The 19,056-nt window shown below is 48.7% G+C and overlaps 1 protein-coding gene across 1 annotated transcript in view; it reads right to left on the minus strand.

The window, feature by feature from the left end:
- Positions 1–18,210: 18,210 nt before the first annotated feature.
- Positions 18,211–19,056, minus strand: part of ADRB1 (adrenoceptor beta 1) — a gene marked incomplete at its 5' end in the record, with an annotated part of 2,508 nt that continues 1,662 nt past the window's right edge. The window contains 2 exon segments of the mRNA XM_031061257.1: positions 18,211–18,595; positions 18,597–18,631. Of these exon segments, the coding sequence (XP_030917117.1) occupies positions 18,515–18,595; positions 18,597–18,631 (116 nt within the window).

Consider the following 19,056-nt stretch of genomic DNA (forward strand, 5'->3'; position numbering starts at 1 on the left):
GGCAGTGCCAAGATGGACAAGTGTCTTCTCCCATTTGGCACAGCTCAGGGCATGGTGCAGGATGCACAGGGGCTTGGTGAGCACAGGGAGCCTCTAACCTGAGGATCTGCCTCTCTCTCAGAGCAGGAGCATTTTGTAAAATGCAGCCACTGCTTGAAGTGACCCCACAGGCATTTTCAGTTTAGTGGTCTTAAGTTTTGAAGCAGTTAGACAGTTATTGGGACAATTGTATGATAAAAGCCTTCCCGTCCCCATCCCTCCCACGCCCACATTTGGATCCCATGATTTCTTCCTTGTTTGAAATGATTCAGGCTCTCAGATAGTCTCCATCTGGTTAAAAATAGTTACTTGCCTCATATGGCTTTAGCATGGTACTGTCAACTCTAAAATGTTCCACCTTCCAAAAAAGTAGAGTGAAAAATGAAAGTGAGCTTTCACACATCATTACTCTCGGCAGTTAGAGCTCCAGAGCTCATTCCAAACCCATCCAAGGAGGAGAGGAGAGCAGGCAAGATGCTTCTGTTGCTGCCTGGTGCCCTGCAGGGCCCTGTGAGGCTCTGCCCTCTGCACACCAGCTACCAGGAAGGTGCTTTGCTTGTTTCCCAAAACAAAACAACAGCTTATTTTCAATAAACATTTATTTGTCAGAGTTCTGGAATGTAAGAAGAGTTTAGTCATGGCAGCTGGATGTCTCCTGATGTCAGCTGGGGTCAGTCAGCCAGTTCCCTGCTCCAGCAGGGAACCAGCACAGCCCAGTTAGCTGGGGAACATGCCACAGTCACCCCATAATGCTGAGGCAGGAGACCATGAGAGCCAGAAGTCCTCTCAGCCATCCTGTTGGAGCCCAGGACATCCCTCTGGCTGCCCTGGAGGGCTCAAGACCCTGACAGGGGGCTCAGAGACCTTGGCATGGAATCAAAAACACCTGTGCCTTTGATTTTAACCCATGGAAACAATTACCAACTTTGTGTGAAGATTTATAAGCCACTAAAGTTTGAGTAGAATGATAGTGAATTTGCCACAGGGTGGAAAAGTAGAATTTTGGGGATTTAGAATGGGGGTTCAAGAGGCAAGATGAAGGAATCTGGGCGTATCCTGTCTTTCTCCTTCTTCTTCTTGTCCTCCATCTTCTGCTGTGATGGTGACACTTCTGGATTGGTTTAGAGTAGAGACAGACTGTCTAACATAGGTGATAGGTATTGGAAAAGTATGGTAAATAAAGTACAGGTAGTTTTTAGTATTAGAAGTTAACACCACTCCAAGGGCAGTCAGTGTGCCTCAACCCGACCTGCTGGACAGATCTCAGCAGGTCTGAAAAAGAATGTAACAGATAAGAGAAAATAAACAACCTTGAGAACCAGAGCTGAGGAATCTTGACTCCTTCCTCAAGCAAGGGACTGGGAAAAAAGACTTTTTAATACCTCAGGAGCCATTTCAGCAACAACAAACCTGAGACCATCCCACAGCTCCTCTCTGTAAGCTTGGGGATCAGTGATGGGCCTGCACAGTGCGGCCATGGTGCTGAACTGCTTGTGCTTTGGGGAGAAAATGGGTCACTTGGTGGCCGTAGTGGACAAATGGTGCAGGTGGGTCATTCCACTTGGCTCTCTGGGCTGTTGGAATCTCATCTGTGTTTACATTCAGCCCTGCTGCTGGAGGGTGTGTGGTGGGATCCTGCTGCCACCACAGGGGTGTCACAGGGAGGGGACACTGAGGCCCTGCAGAGTGGTAAATGGAGGACAGGAGGGGACAGACAGCAGCTCTGCAGTGCCCTCAGCCAGCTCCTGGTGCTCCCAGCCAGGGAGGGAAGGGTGGCACAGAGGGAGAGGCTGAGCTGCACCTGCCCCACAGCCCCTGGGCAGAGCTGGGACAGCTGCAGCAGCTGTAGCCTCATCCTGGCTTCTCCATTGCTGAGCAGTGAACAGGCTTGGTGGTATCCTCCTGCTCCCAGTGCTGAGGAGCTTCAGAGCAGCCAGAGGAGGTACAGGAGCATCCACTGCTTTTCACAGCGCACTTCACAGCATCAGAAGCTGGCTCTAGAGGCTGTATGACAAATTGCTGGTTAATACCCACATTAATTCATTTTTCCCCTCAGAGTTACTTTTGCTGTGCCTGCAGAACCATCCTCTGCTCGTTTCCTCAAGGTGATTTGCTAAATCCTGCTCCCTGGACCATGGCACTCAGCTCTTGCTGGAATGTGAGCAAGCTCCAGGTGTGGGCTGAGGGAATCACAGGGAATCTGCACTGCTGAGCACCACAGCCACATCCTGGCCAGCTCTGGGGGGGCAGGGTTTGACCCCAGACTCAGATCCCACAAAGAGCTGAGTGAGCCAAGTGCTGCAGCCTGGCTGTGGCGTGCTCTGAGCACCACCTCTGTCCCAGGCTCTGTCTCAGTGACTGAAGAGAACCGTAACCAAGAGAAACAGCAGGATTATCCCCCAGCCCCTGTTCCCCCAGGCAGGGCTCTCAGGTGCTGCTGCTGTGTCTGTGAGCTCCTGCAATCCCTGTCACACTGCCACCCTGCCCCATAATGGTCACTCCATCCTAAGCCTTTACTCTGGGTCACCCTTGACAGTACAAGGGATGAGTTTAGAAAGTAATTGCTCCTACAGAAAGGGAGACTTTTGAAGAAGAGCAGAAAGGGACCAAGATTCCCCATTTTGGATGCCTGCTTCTGTACCAGACCGCAGCTGTGTTTATGGGAAAAGACATTTTCACATTCCAATAATTTTCATGCACACCAGGCCTTGTGTAATTTTTTTCTTTCCATTTACAATATTATGTATTTTATATGATAAACTTGAAGTGAGGCTTTCGTGCATGAATGATAACAGTTTCCATAATATTTTTTCATATGCAGAGACATTTTGTTTTGATCTCATGGGGCATGAGTCAACTCCTATTTCAAAGCCACTGGAATCCTTCCAGTGACTTTCCCAGAGCCTGGCTGCCTGGGAAGATGAAGCCTGATGCATTGTAGGTGCAAGTCAGCATACCCTGTGGAGGCTCAGGGCAGCTTGGTTGAGCAGCTCAAACAGAAAAAGCTCAATCAAGAAAGTGTGTCAATAGCATTCAGTGAGCTTGGTGCAGAACCAGAGTCTCTGCCCCAGAAAAGCACATGCTGCAGCATCCCGGGCCCCTTGGAGAAGCTGGCAGAATGAGAGTTCAGCACTGCAAGATCCACAAGGGGCCCACCAGAAAAGGGTCAGGTCCCTTAACCTCGAGGCTGCAGGAGTCAGGGGCAGCTACAGAACTCATCCGAGTGGGACAAACTGGACTTCCTGTGGTTTTCTTGGATTGGTCAGGCTCTGCACGCTCACAAGTGCAGCAGCCCTGAGACCTGACCTGGCTGCTCGTCAGTGCTGCCTGCAGGGTGACACTGCAGGGTGACACTGTACAGTGACACTGAGGTGGCACTGCAGGTGACACTACAGGGTGGCACTGCACGGTGACACTACATGGTGACACTGCACGGTGACACTGCAGGCTGACACTGCACAGTGACACTGCAGGTGACCCTGCACAGCAGAGCTGAGGCCACGCGCTGCCACCATCCCTGAACATGGAAGGAGTTTCCCATGAAGACTTCCAGACTCCCGATGCCAGTGTGGGATCCCACACAAACTCAGGCACGTGCTCATCCCATACACGTGAATTTTATCCTCCTTTTCTATGGACTGCTGGAAGAGTAATTTTGGTTTTTGATAGGAGCAAGTTTCAATGGGGAAATAACAGGTTCCCCAATTCAGCAAAATTCTAGCAATTTGTGTCAGCTCAGAAAGATGACCCCGTTCTGTGGGGTCAGTAAGGAAGAGAAACAGACTCTGGAAGACGTAAAATGAGCAAGAAGCAGGTCAGGTGCCCAAAGCTTCTGAGGAAGCATCCCCACTGTTGACAAGGTTTACATGTCCAGAGCTGTTGGTGGCACAGGGCTGGCCAGGGGGGTCTGTGCCATGCACACAGAGCTCCTGCCAGCAGCGAGGACATTGTGCAGAGGTGCAGCACTCACCCAGGAGGCCCCAGCAGGTGGAAGCCTCTGCCTGGCTCTGCTGCCAGCCCTGGGGCTGGTGCCGTGTCCTCCACCACCAGCCCTGCTGAGGAAAGCCCACGTGGCTTGGAAATTCAGTGAAGTGTTTTGTGTTTATGAAACAGCTCCTAAGAGTTTGAAAAGGGGGCTGGTGGTGTTTGCACACAAGCTGGGCAGACTCTAACACGGTGCATGCTCTGTTGTGTCAACTCCTGCACCTGCATAAGATATTTTCAAATATCCCTGAGAAATGAGGGAGCCAAACAACTGGGTCCAGTCAGCCCTGCCTGTGTTCCCACTAGAGCCACACTGAACATATTTGCTAATGGAGCTGTGGGATGCTGTGGAAAATCTGCTTTCCAAAGAGCTTTTTCTCCTGTCTGAAGTTAAGGCTGGCCAAAAGCAGGTGTGGAGCTGCAGGGGAGCAGGAGCTGGAGCAGCCTGGGCGCAGAGCTGATGGAGGGCTCCTCCAGAAGAGGGGAGACCTTGTGGGGAGCCCAGGTGTGGCAGCACTGCAGCCCAGTGCTGGCACAGGGAGAGCAGCAGCTCAGCCAACACCACCTTCATCCCTCTCAGGCAAGGAGGAGCCTTGGCCAAAGAAGAATGAATTTGAAGCACATTTTCTTGTGCTTTCCCAAAGTGCCAGTTACCAACGTGCTTCTCATTGTGTGTTTCGTTTTCCTATGCCAGAGGGTGCCTGGACCCCTTCTGAGCCACACAGGTTCTCTTTTTTGTACCACCTGCAGAAGGTCCAGCCTGGCCTGTGTTTGTTGGAGAGTGACACCAGGATTCAGTCCACAGAAGGTTGTTGACCTGGGAAGAGAGAGCTTCTAGAATTGAAGGGCTGGGCAATTTCTTGGAAACTGCCTTATCAGCACAACTGCAAGCTGGAGCTTTACCAGCCCTGCACGTCCCTGGTTCCTCCTCCTGCACTTCAGTGTCTATATGCTGTACACATATGTTTATTTTGTAGTTTTCCATTTAAAATAGCCTTGGGCCCAGATTGCCAGAGAACCATGAAGCCAAGATCAATTGCTGTGCTGATACTGAAATCAGGGCTCAGGGAAGTCCTGAAACCAACCAGCAGTGGGGAGCAGCTGTTTGTGCACAGAGGCTGTGAGGGCTGATTCCAAGAACCTCACGTGCCCTTCCTCCTCTGCTGGAGAAGAGAATCACGGGGGGGTGTCAGAGGTTGTTATCAGCAGGGCAAGAGGTGGTGAAATAGGAGCAGAGAGGCATTGGCTTTGCATGGCAAGGACAGTCACCAGGGTGCAGGCTGGTCTAGGGGCAGTGGAGCTGGGCTGAGAGGGGATGGATGGGTGCAGCACTCCAGGGATTTAAAACAAAACCTGACAATACATCAAAGTTTGCTGGAGGGTGAGCCTGCACTTACAGCTTCAGGCACAGAAGTTTCACAGGGTCAGGACAGGCTGGGTCACTGTGAACCCCCAAGGTGGCTGTAGTGCCTCAAACCTTCCTGGCCAAGAAAATGTGGCAGCCCAGGCAGAGCTGACACCCCTTGTCCACCCCCAGCTCCTGCTAGGATTTGGGACAGCTGGGCAGTCTCCATCCCACGTTGTCTGGGATTCTGGGGAAGGCATCTTCCTGGGAGAGCTGGAGAGAGCAGGAGCTTTCCATCTGGATTTCCATCCCTGAGTGAGAGCCTCAAGAGCAGCCAGCCAAGCCCACCTGGCTGCCCTCAGCAGGACAGGCAGCTCTGCAGAGCCAGCACCTCCCTGGCAAACAGATGTCCACAGAGCCCAGGCACGCAGCACCAAACCCTTCACCCCCTGAATCACTGCTGTGATAATCCTGTTTGCTCTGTCTTAGTGACTGAAGAGAGCCATAACCAAGAAAAACAGCAGGATTATCCCCCAGCACCTGTTCCTGAAAGGATTATCACAGCTGGCTGCACCAATGACATCCCCTGGGTATCACCACGACATCCCCTGGGTATCACCACGAAAGCAGTCTGAGTGACACGCCAGCCCAGCAGAAGAAGACCTCTCTCCCCTTCTGAATGCCCCTTTCCTGAGTGTTTTCAGCTTCTGGAAGCTCCTCACAGACAAAGGCCAGCCCATACAGATACAAGTGTCAGTGTTGTCATGTCTGCAGAGCACAGACTTGCTCTCCAAATAGCTTCATCTCTTGTCTGTCTGTCTGTCAGGGAGGCAGCGTGAGAAGTATGGGCTGTAAACTGCAGGGCTGAGAAGACAGACAGCAGCTTTAAAACACTTTAAAAACAAGCTTTTTTTCCTGCTCAACATTCCCTGTGCTTTTGTTGTTCCAGCACAGTATATGACCCACTCACCTCACAACATGGTAGGCTCTGTTGTGCTGCCTGTACACCAACAACACAATGGCAGCTGATGCAAGAGCTATTTACTGCAGAATGAAAATGATTGATTGCAGAAAGAGGCACCTTCCTCAAAGCTGTTTACATGGAGAAGCAGGAAATCTGGAGAGGGTCCAGAAAAATTTTGAAGGGACTCAGCTCGTCGGTGGATGCAACAGGAATGCAACCCTCCTGTAGATGGAGGGCTTGGGTCTCAAACTCACCTTCCAGGCACGAAACCTGCCCCACTGTGCTCTTGGCTCTCCTGTGGGGTCACCTGAGATGCCAAGATTTGCTCGATCACTGTGAAATTGCCAGTGGGCTTTGCAGCAGTGCCCTGAGGGCTGGTCCTACCTCAGAGAGGTGCTGCAGCTCCCCCAAGGCCTCTGTTAAATGAGCTGACACCCCTTTCCATTGGTCTTCTCAAGGAAAATCGCTCCATCTCTATATCAGAGGCCTTGGAGAACAAATTACCACAGACACTTTTTTTTTCTATAATGGAATGTAGCATTAAACTAAACACTGGAACATGGAGAAAAACAAAGCAAAAAAACCCATGGAAATGATCCTTAGCTTCTAATGATTTTTGCAAAACACTGCTGAAATTAGGTTTTATAGAAAAAAAATGTATTTATCATATCTGTCAGCACTGGAAAACTATGGTTAAATTAAAACTTTATTTTAAACCCTGACTACGATCCAGCAGTGATATCAAATTTATAAATAGCTTATCATACACCACAGTATAAAAAGTACATTTAGCCCCTTGTTATTGAGACTGATTCATTGTTTTATATGAGATGGGAATCAGCTTTACTCCTCTGACCATCAAAACAGGGAAAAAAATTAAAACCACAGGGAGGAGAGCAAAACCAACCCACACATCAGAGTCTCCTGTGAAAAGGGCCACAGGAAAATGGTTCCTGTTGGAAAAAGCCTCCCTGAGGCTGAAGCTTGTCTCCATCTGGGCTGGGTCCAGGCAGCACCAAGCAGCAGAGGTCTCTGATCCCCACTGTGGTGCACAGGATCTCAGCCCCTGACCTGCACAAAAGCTGTTCTCAAGGCCTGGGCCAGCCAGGTCCCCAGCTTCAATCAGTGACACTATGCATGGGTGGCTCTTTCCAAAGCCTTCACCCTGTTGTTTTTGGCCATGGCTTTGACAGGATGGCTGCAGACAACTTCTTGTGCCAGCTCAGCTTCAAAGCAAGAAAAGTCCTGTGGTCCCAAGGCACTGCAGAGACTCTCCTGGCACAGCTCAGAAACACAGGGCACAAACTGGGCACTGAGGCTGGCTGTTTTCCTTGGCCAGGAATTCCCACATGGCTGATGATGCTGGTGCCTCTCCTGTGCTGCTGCCATGCTCCTGGTGCTTCCCAGGGGCTCAGGTGCCATGCTCAGCTGCAAGAGCAGAGCTTGCCTGGGTTGTTAAGGTGCTCCTTGAGATCTCTAAGCAGCCCCATGTCAGAGGGGACCAGCAGCTTCCAGCTGGGAGAGGACCAGAAGTATTCCCCTTGGATATTTCAGTCTTGGAACCTCAGATAGAGGAGACAGCATCCCTTTATCCAAGCTCCATTAATACCCCATAAAAAAGGCAAATGTTCCTCATTTTTGGGGCCAGGCAGAGTCAGTGTGCTCTGCTCTGGCCACATCCCAGACCCTGTGTGTGTGAGGGGGATGCAGACCCTGGGCTGTGACACAGCAGCACAAATGCAGCCCAGCAGGATGCTGGCTGGCTGCAGAGCATGCAGCAGCACAGCTGCTCCTGCATGCAGTGCAGGGCCCATCGCTGGAGTGGCAGAGGGTCTGTGACCACAGGGTGGCTTGGAGAATGCTGTGCAGCAGCACAGAGAGGGAAGAGGGGAAGCTCCAAGGAGGAGGCTCCAAGCAGCAGCAGCCAGGAGCCAAATTGTGACATGGGGAGATAAGGCTCTTGATGGATAGACCTCAGAAGGTTTGAAGGTTTTGTTCTGCTTGGATAAGCAGTCAAATATTCACACAGATAAGCTTCAGAAATGCATCTGCTCTGAAAACCTTTGTGTCTTAAAAAGCAGGGCTGGAAATAGAACAAGAGAATTCCTCTGCGGCTTTTGTGGCTCCTGGGCTTCCCTTCCCCAGCACCAGGATGACCAGAATTACCCTCACAAGCAAACCAAGAGTCAGGAGAGCTCCCACAGCCAGACCTTCCCTGGACCTCAGGCATTCAGCTGTGCCTGAGCACAGGGCTGAAGACTGAGGATGGCCACAATGAGCCTGCACTTGGAATATCAGTGCTTGAGTGGAGTGCTTTTGGAGGGTGCATCACTTCCTTGGAAACAAACTGGAGTCCTGTACTTTACTCCACGGGTTTCCTTGTACCATAAGTTGTTTAAACTGTTTGTCATTATGCATTTCCCACTCAGACAAAAACAGACCACAAAGCCTGAGGCACCAAGGCTGGTAGGAAAACGGAAATCCTGCTCCAAGTGGGCAGAGAGCAGCTCCCTGGCTCTGGGCAGAGCTGGCAGACCCAGCAAAGGTTTGGGGCAGGAAGCAGCAATTTCTGTAGAAACCTTTCAGGTTCACCTTTGAAATATGACTCCTAATCAGTTCTGCAGAATTTCTGTCTGAGCATCCTCCAGTTTGGCATGCTGAGGGAGGAACCAGGTCCAAACCCTGAGGTCAGAGCAGCAGAGGGCTTCCAGCAAGCCAGAGTCCCTTTGGGGTCCCATGTAGGGTCAGCTCATCTCTTCCCCTGTGCCTCTCCCTGGGCTTTTCAATTTGCCATTTATTACTTTGCCCTAATGAGTTTCCCCATCCACCCCCTAGCTTTAACCTCTTCCCTGCCAGGCTGTGTCTGGAGTTTACAGGAGAAAGTTGTTTATGTTAAATTGCTTTGTAATAGTTTCCTCCTCCGCCACCTCCCTTCCTTCCCCAATAAAAGCCCTATGGCGTGTTTGGCAAATCCTCTAAACAAAGAGGAGGGTTTGAAGACCCAACAAATATTTGGTGAACCCAGTGGGGAAATAATGTCTTTTTTGAAGGACGTTGCAGCCTGAATTCATAATAGTAGGAAATCAGTGTCCACCCTAGGTAAGGAATTGTCTGCTTGCAGCTACCAGGCATAAAATACAGATGCCCCTGCAGCCAAAAGTCATCACTGGGTGCAGGGGTTAACCCTGTATTTTCCTCCCCAGTCAAGATGGTGCTGGTGGCAGCAAATCCACGTGTTTGCTGATCTCCAAATACTCGAAGTTGTGACAAGTGGGCAGGGAACGGAGAACATAAAAAGGCAAGTGTTTTGAACTCACCTAGGCTGATGAACAGAAGCACAAGGCAATGAAAATCCATTAGCCTGACTGCTCCCTGCAGAGGAAAACCAGGCACACAAAATCCAATTCATTATTCTCTTTCTTATTTAACGCTAAGTAAGTCATTGAACTTTACTACTTGATCTATCCATTTTCTTTAGTAGTAGGGCTGCAGGAAATCTTTCTCTTCTCAAAGGGGGTTTCAAGTTTCTCACTGATACCAAGTAAAAAATACTTGGGAGTGTATGAGTAAAAAATAACTGCATTTCAAAGAGAGCTTGAGCCATGCAGATAATGATAATTTTTCTTCTCTGAAGCACAGAACAGAAGAGTGGAGGCCCCTGGGAGCTGGGAGCACCATTGTTCTTCTTCCAGGCCATTATCTGGAGACAGGCTCTGAGATAGACTCTGTTGAGGCCATGGGAAGGATTATCTGCTTGGAGTGCTAATGGCATGCATTTGACAACATCAACCTTTTAATTTATGAGGTGCCTTGTAACCCAAAGGCAAAAAATTCATACCATGCAATAGCCCAAACATATCCGGTGCAATTAAAAATTGTCTGATCAAAGCCCAGCCTGCTCTACAGCCCCACTTCCCTCACTGCAGCTATGGAGAAAAGTCCCACCTTCCTAAAGGCACCTTACTGGACTTTGTACTGTGATGGCAGCGTTATATAACGAGAAATATATTAATGGAAACTATCCAGCACTGAAATCATTCCAGCCTTTTTATCACCACATTCCTTGCTCCCACATAAGTGAAGTGTGCAGGAATAAAAGCTGCTAAACATCATTCACCAGCAGACACACATTATGGGGTTTGCTCACAAGCCCCTAACAGCTCAGTGGTGCCCATGATTGTTGGGATTCATACATACACTCTGGGCAAACAGAGCTGCTCTTCCTGGGGAATTATTTTTCCACTGTCCCTGGCTTGTGGCCATGTCACCCTCTTGCATTTGAGGACAGTTTAGTGCTGTGACCCACTAGAGTTACTCTTTTAGCTGCCCTGGTCCCAGTCTCTGTCAAAAGTTTGTCCCATGCCCCATGCTCTGGTCCTGGAAATAATCAGACCTAAAAATTTTTTTTCTATTTTGGCAGTGTTTGTAAAAAAAACCATTTTGACTTTTCACATACAGTGAGAAGCTTAATGGCTTAGTCACTATGCCTCTGAATAGAATATTCAGAGCAGCTTCTGAAAGGGAGGGAAGGTTTAGGTGGCAAGTTCTCTTTTTTCAGCACCAGTCAAACAAAACAATGGGCCAGAGAGGGCTGGCCTGGGTCTCAGTTTCTGCAGCATCACCACTGGACATGAGATTGGTGATCACAGTGATGGATCCAAATCAAGGCTGCTACCAAACCAGATGATCCATAACCCATCTCTCTGCATCTTCCTGCACCAATTGTTACCCCTGTTTGTGCAGCCTGCTGGGTGAGCTGAAACAAGCCTTGTCTGAAAGGGTTGGTTTCTAGCCAGGGAGCTCACCGCCCCTACTGCAGCACAGGCAGCAGGGACAGCCTAGGAAGCAGGACACGGAATGGGAATTGAGACCTGGGGAGGAGAGGGGTCAGGCACTAGCCCTGGCTTGGAGAAGCTGATGTTAAAAACCACAGACAGGCATCTACCCTGTTGCCAGACAGCTGGTAACTGGCTGGCAGCGAAACAGGAGGAAAACCTCTCCCGTGGATGCTCTCAAGGTGGCTCAGAGCACTGCTACAGCACCTGTTGTGACTGGCAATTACTGCAGCACCTGTCTTGTGCTGCACGTGAGAGAACAGCTCCAAAAAGCCCGAGTATTCAACACAGGCTGTTTTCTGAGCATCTCCACAGATGCTCCCGTGTCAGATCCAGCCTGGGTGCACTGGAGGTGTGGCTGTCCCAGTCTGGGGACAGGAACCCATCGGGGTAGCAGCGATGCTCGGGAGGGGCTGTGTGAGCAGCAGGTCCCACATCACATCACCCTCCTGCCTCCTCCTGGCGGGGATCCAGGATCGAGGATCGAGGATCGAGGATCGAGGATCGAGGATCGAGGATGGAGGGTCGAGGATGGAGGATGGAGGTCGAGGATGGAGGATGGAGGATCGCTGCCTGCCAGGGAGCGCTGCCTGCCAGCCAGCACAGCCCACACCGCCTCCTAAGTGAGCTAATTGAGATTTTATTTGACAGCTCCCAAGTGAGCATTTAGGGGAAGAACAGACAAACACAGCAGCCCTGGCTGAAGGCGGGCTGTGGAACAATGGGAGCTCTGTGGGACATCTCCCAGTTCACCTGCTGCAGTCCAAGGGGAAGCGCTCCTCCCTCGCTGCACAATGAGAGGTGGCACAGGCTGACACTCACTTTGTGTCTCAGGACACCTCTGGGTCCCTGTTGGAAGCCAGGACATCTCTCTGGCTGTCCTGGATGGCTCAAGCCCCTGCCAGGGGACTCAGAGACCTTGGCACCGAGCCCAAGACACCTGTGACTTTGATTTTGACCCATGGAGCAAATTATCACCTTCATATGAACAATTATGAGTCAAGAGAGTTTAAGCAGAATAATAGTTTGTCACGGAGTGAAAAATAAATTTTTGACGTTTTTAAAATGGGGGCTCGGGGTCCCAAGATGGAGAAATTCGGGCGTACCCTGTCCTTCTTCTTTCTTCTTCCTGGCCTCCATGTTCTGGGTGATGCTGGCACTTTTGGATTGGTTTAAGGTAGAAACTCACTGTCTAATATAGATGATAGGTATTGGGAAGTTATTGTAAATAAAGTACACGTAGTTTTTAGTATAAAAAGATAACACCACCTCTGAGGGCGGCCAGAGTGCCTCAACCCGACCTGCCAGACAGACCTCAGTGGGTCAGAGAAAGAATTTTACAGATGAGAAACAATAAACAACCTTGAGAACAAGAACAGAAGAATCCTGACTCCTTCTTCAACTGCCGGGCTGGGAAAAGAGACTTGTATGTATCTGAGAGTCACTCTGAGCAGCAGAGATTCTGAGAGGTCCCTGCTGACACCTGGGCAGGTGAGAGGGGCACACACTGCACAGAGAGTGTCCCTGGGGAGGCTGTGGTGGATGGAATTTGTCCATCACCAGGGTGTCTGTAACCCTCGCTGGACCAGTCAGTGTGGGGCTCTCCATCTGCACATGGAAACTTTAACCCTGAGCACTGTTCTCCCTTCCCCACTAGGAATTGCTTTTCTCTATTCCTTCTTCTTAACAAGAGGTATCTAAATTTTGGCAGCAAGGCACTGTTCAAGTTTTACCACCTGGAAGAATGTTTTGTGATGAGCTATTGTGCTGCACCTGCAATTGTTCCATACAGTGTTGGGGTCCCCCTCTGAGGGAGGGCAGCTTGCAGGTTTTTAGGGGGCTGCAGCACTCACCTGGCCCTGCAGAATGGCTTGTTGGTAGCTGAAATACACTGAGCAGCTGCTGAGATTTTCAGCTCTTTAGTGTCTCTGTTTGCCTCTTTGGTGTATACACTTAGATCTGCCTTTCAAAGTGTTGTGCCAATGAGCTTAAGAGCAATTATCAAAATAATTTTAGTAGGAAGAAGCCAAATATCATGGCTTTGAGAGAGACACTGGGCCAGGCTTGCAAAGGTACATCACTGCCTAGAGACACACAACAGTTGCTAATGGCTAAGGCACTGAACTAGTAAAAAATCCTCATTTAATCTCATTAAGGACAACAGGATTTGGTGCATTACACAGGATCAGATGGGAAGGGCACACCACTACATCTGAGATGCTCTGCTAATCATGCCAGTAGCAAAAGTCTGCAAATGGTAAGCTTCTGTTTTCCTCTCTAGGTTGTGAACCTGGAGGTCAGGACTCATTTCCTATTTGTCTGGGAATTTTGCACTCTGGTGCAGCCAGCATTAATAACTCTGAGCATCAATCCTGAAAGGAATGAGTAAAACCAAACCTAGACACTGCCCAGCACCTGGTACAGCTCATATCTGGATTCAAACAGCTGCCAGGGCACAGACAAAAAAAAACTTGTGCTGCTGGGTGCTAAGGCCAAGCAGGCAAATATTACCGTGAAAAACCTGGAAGCTGAGTGGGGTAGGGAAGGAAAAAAGTTAGCCTGTGAAGCAAATGTGAGTACCAGGCTGCTGGTTTTGGTGAACCAGGAAGCTGATCACCAGTTTACATAACAAACCCAAACTCTGCTCCGTTTCCAGCACAGCAGGCCCGATTCTGTGGCTGGCTGGGAGGACAGAGGATGAGTCAGGGCAGGGCACGGCTGGCAGCCAGTGCCAGCACGCCTGGGGCAGCACAGGCACACCCTGCACCCCACAGCACCTGCCCACAGCGCTGCCACCCCCCGAGGCCATGGGACACCTCCTGCTTGGCACCACCAAACAGGAGGGAGGCTCCAGCCTGGGGGACGGCTCCAGGTCCAATGAAACTCAGCTGAAGCCACTTGGAGAGGAGGAGGAGATGCTGAGGGGGTCCCATGGGTCTGTGGCTGGCCAGGGAGCTGCGTGGCTTTGCATCAGCTGAAAGCCGATCAGGTGTGCTTTAGTCTGCTGCTGTTATCCACAAAGAATAAGAAAAACTTCTAGGAATGTTTTTTGGGCATATTTCAGCTGCCAGTCCTTTGGTGGCATGGTCCCATATGGAATGTCTGACCTCACACACTCCTTAACCTGTGTTTCCACAGTGCCTCTGCCTGGTGCATCCCTCTCCAAACCAATTACACTTTTACCAGTAAAAGGCAACACCCACAGCATGGCCAAAGATACCCCAGTTTTCCTTTTTGCATTGCCAATCCCGTGTTTGCTCACCATCATCACCTTTTTTATCCTTTTCCCATCTTGGTCACTTTTCCCAGCAGAGTTTGGCAGGCTGAAGTTACTGAATTGCAGGGATAAATCACCTGCTGTTACCATGGGCAGCTGCTCCTGGCGGATGGGCAGGCACACAAACATCTCAGAGAAAAAGCAGATCGATTTCTCCTGCCACATGATTGTCCAAAAATATTGTTGGTCTTACATTATGTGTGATTGTTTGTATGAAGAGAAAGAATCCTTACTTCCTCCTGGGCCGTTTGGGAATTTGGCAGGGTCTGAAAGAGAGTCAGTGGTGCATAGGGTAATGCTCCTTGGGGAGAGTGTGCTTAGTGCTCTTGCAGGAGATCACATTAGTGCTCTTGACACAACCAAACAGAAAGTCCCAGCTGAACAATGAGTTTTTAGGAGGAAAAGTGAAATGTTAGCAAGGCGTGTACATTGCTGTGAATTTGCTTCATCTTGCTCGTTGATGTGGTGGTAACAGAACTATTTTTAGGTATAATCCTTCAAACAGAACATGACTTCTCCTTTCTGATTAGTACAAAGCTGGCTGCTAGTCAAAGGATAATTATTTCCCAACACATCACCTAACACACACCAGCAAACAAAACACTCATTATTTGAACTATCCAGCGCTAACTGTTGTTTAGCAGTTAACATTTTCTCGACAGCTTTAAATAGGACTAATTGCTCCAGCTTCATTAGCAGAGGTCATTTGCTGTTGGTGACAATACTTTTCTGGAGATAGTGTCTCGTATGAGATTAGATTATCGGGTCAAATTCTGCTCCCAGTGGCAATGATGCCTGACCGCATTTGGCCTCATGAAAGTCTGCTCTTTTCAGTTCATAGCTGCCCAATTTCCAGGCCTGCAGCTGATATATTACATAAAGGAAGTAAGTGCACTCCACCAGACGGGAAATTACAATAAATTAGGAAAGTGTGCAGCACAAGGAAGGTTTGCAAAATAGCCACTTCAAGGTTGTTAATAAAATCTCAGCCTCAGATAGTGTTTAGGGGGAAAAAAAGCTGATAAAGGAGTTGTCCTTATAGTCGATGACACATGGATATCCAAGAGGGAAATAGCATCTGCATAAGAACCAGCGCATGCAGCAACTCAAACACCCAGCTGATGCTGTGAAATGCACAGCCCAGATCATAATCCATCTTTTTTGCACATAGTTCCATGCTGCTTGGAGCTATAGACAGTGGATGCTGAGGGCTGCAGTGTCAGAGGGCAGCTGATTTGCAGGAGGGCTTCTGTGCAGCTCTCACTGGTGGGGAGTCCTTCTGCAGAGCCTGCTGCATGTCTGAAACAGCCTCAACTTCCCTGAGCACATGCAAAACTGAATGCAGTCCTTCAGCTGATCTATTCCCATTCAAACACGTGGGGAGAGGCAGCCTTCCTTTCAGGAGTGCTGAGCAAACACTGCACGGAGCGTGGCTGGCGCCTTGGAGAATCAGGCGCCTTCCCTGTGGAAGTCTCCAGGCATCCTCGCCAAACAACTCTGGTCCTGGCAGCTGCAGGACATTTTCTCTGAGCGGATTTCTGGTTTACCTGTGTCTCCCTTCCCTGCAGGCCTGCAGCTCTTTGCTGCTGCTTTCCTGCCCATGTACGTGTGCAGCCGCATGCCTACCACCTTTTCTTTCTGACTTGCAGCTCCAACTGCTAATCCATGTCTGGTTTTCGTCAGAAAAAAATATTCATCCTGAGTGTTTGACTCGCTGCCTCCGGAGTATTTCAGCTGCCCCACAATGCTTCTCAGAGTATCCTTCTTCCCTGCAGAGAACAGCCTGTTCTGAGTGTGATCCACAGCAGACTGCTCGCCAGCAGCCTCCCCTTCCTCGCACACGTGTGTGCCATATGTCCTGCTCTGTCCTCGCCGTTACTGTACCACTGCCTTTTCCACGCCGTGCAAGATGGACTGGCATGCCCTGTGCAGGCTGCCAGTGGGATTACTTCAGCTGTCTATGAAGGCACTCAACATGTCAGCCTCCAGACTCTTCCAGCAGGTCCTCAACTGGCAAAAACTCAACAGCAGGCAAATCCTGACTGCTTTGCTGACACAGCTGGCCCTTCCGAGGTCAGTGGGCCAAACTCATCCTACCTCAGTGCCATTACACTTGTCCAGGAGATGCATCACCCAGTACAGTTCTTCAGCAAGGCAAGCAGGACAAGTTCTGGCCATAAATTTCCCACCTAAGCTGGACCCTGTTGAGGCAAAAATGTCACTACTTTTTAAAGCCTAAGGACAGGAATGTTTGGATAGTTAAAACTGAGTGTGTGAACTGATTTATGAGATGAAGAGCCAAGTCCACCAGGCTGTCCTGCTCCATGCAGTAGGCCCTGTGCTTCTCCAGGATCCAGCACCCTGCTGAGGATGAGGGCTTGACAGTCACTTCAGTTCCCAGCCAGGTGCTGGGATCCTGTCCTGCTCTACCCAGCAGGCAGGGACATGGCCCTGCCCTGGCTCTGTGATCCACAACATCCCCAAGGAGAGCAGCGCTGTCTCCCCATCCCACCCATCCCATCCCATCCCATCCCATCCCACCCCATCCCAGACATGCACAGCCAACATCTCGCTGCAGTTGCTGGCATCAGACATCACCACCCAGGGCACCCTCTTGGTCCTGTTGTGTTTGCTATAATCAAAGATAAAAACAGATTTTTTTTTTAATCATTTGATGGCAGAGTCCACTTCACTTAGCTCCTGATCTGAATGCCATCCCAGCATTTTAAGGAGCCCATTTCACTCTTATCAAGGAAGACACCATTAACTGCAGCTCACATCAAACTCCAGTGACATCAATGGAAAAGTATTATTTACTTCTCCAGTCCCTTTATTTTGTATTTGCATAAAAAGAGTAACTTTTTTTTTCTCCTGAAAATACAACATTAGAAATTGCAAAGGACAAATTCCTTAACTTTGAAAACAAAGAAAAATGAACAAGTGGTTTCCAAAACAAACCGTGAGCCACCACCCTGAAGAACTCGCTTTGGGAAGTGCTGTTCCTGCGAGCTGATATTTAATTAAACTATACTCCTGAGTTTAATAAAGCCAAAAAATACTTCACTTTTATTCTGCACTGTCTTTTTGTTTCTCTGTCTGCCATTTATTAATTTCAGTAATGAAAAACTTTATGAAACCATAAGGATAAGCACACCTTCATAAAGCAATAAAGGAAGACAAGCTTTTGGAGCAGGGGCACAAAGCTGCAGCACTTCTCACTGTAACTCCTTACTGAGATCAATGAAAAATACAACATTCAGTTATCAGACCTGCTTTCAGCATGAGGTGGACCCACTTGTGGGGTGGCATGTAATACTTACAGAGATTTCTTTCTACTCAAGACCATTTTAAGCTTTCAAATTAAGCATCCTCTGTAATCTTAAATATTCTGGTCTCCTGACTCCCAGCCATGTACTCCAACGACAACAACAACAAAAGAAAAAAAAAAAGAAAAAAGGGGAAAAAAAAGACAAGAATATATTCCAGAAAGGAATAGTTCAAGAAAATGAGTATTCATTATCAGAGTGGAAACACCTTGTCATTAGCCATTAATTTTTTCCCATTAATAAGGGAAGTCAGTGGACCTCACTGCAACAGGAACACAACCATACTGGGTTTCAAACAGGTTTTTTGCAACACTGTGTCAGGAAAAGCCATTAGATCAAGTTGTATTGGTAATCTGAGCCATCTTTGGAGAAAAACAAATGCTGTTCTTCCCATTATAGGTTGGTATTGTTTCAAAACCTATAGAGACACACTTGCTTGTGCTGCAATGGTATTTATTGCACATAGACCAATTACTTACACAGTAGTAAATTGCACAAAAGTATAAATATGTTATAAAACACACACAGAGAGAAAAATGGAAAAGACACACAGGTGCTAAAATAACAGCAGATTCACGTGGGCATTTGGAAATAAAAATAAAAATAATAAAGTCTCTTAAGATATTTTAATTTATAATATGGATATATTTACAGTACCTTCAAAAAATAATATTAAAAAAAGTCACTCTCTCAACAAAACTATAACAGATCGGGCAAAACCAGAAATCAGGTTCAGGGTCGGTGTTACGCAAACCTCCGTTTCCTTTTCAATCTGCATGTGTGTATGTGTGTGCAAGTAATATCTTCAAATAACTTTACAACTCTTTAACACTGTGCAAAAAACGACTTTGTCGCCATTTTTTTAAAAAATGTGCAGTAAATTTTTGTTGCCAGGATTCTCCCCCCTCCCCCCGTTCATCCGTAATTACAATGAACAAGCTGCAGAAGGTTCCTCACCACCCCCTCCCCGGCCCTTGTCCTAAAACCCTATTAGTGGTATGTAAATATGCTGTTTAATATAAACATGGTCCGTTCATTCCCCTGTACAATATGCACAGTTTGAGGTAGAAGTTTCTCAGCCTGACTGCTATTGTCTGGCCGAAGGAGATAAGCACAGTAACTCACTGCTGGCTGATGCAGAGGGAATAAGCACAAGAGTGTGGGTTGGGTTGTTTTACCCCTTTCCAAAATATACCAGTGCTCCTCACTGCTCATTATTTTCTCTCTCGCTACTCTGCAGACGAGCAGAGCACGGCTACTCCGAGATTAAAACTCATCTTGCCGGC

This window comes from Geospiza fortis, unplaced genomic scaffold (assembly GCF_000277835.1).
Source record: "Geospiza fortis unplaced genomic scaffold, GeoFor_1.0 scaffold130, whole genome shotgun sequence".
NCBI lineage: Eukaryota > Metazoa > Chordata > Aves > Passeriformes > Thraupidae > Geospiza > Geospiza fortis.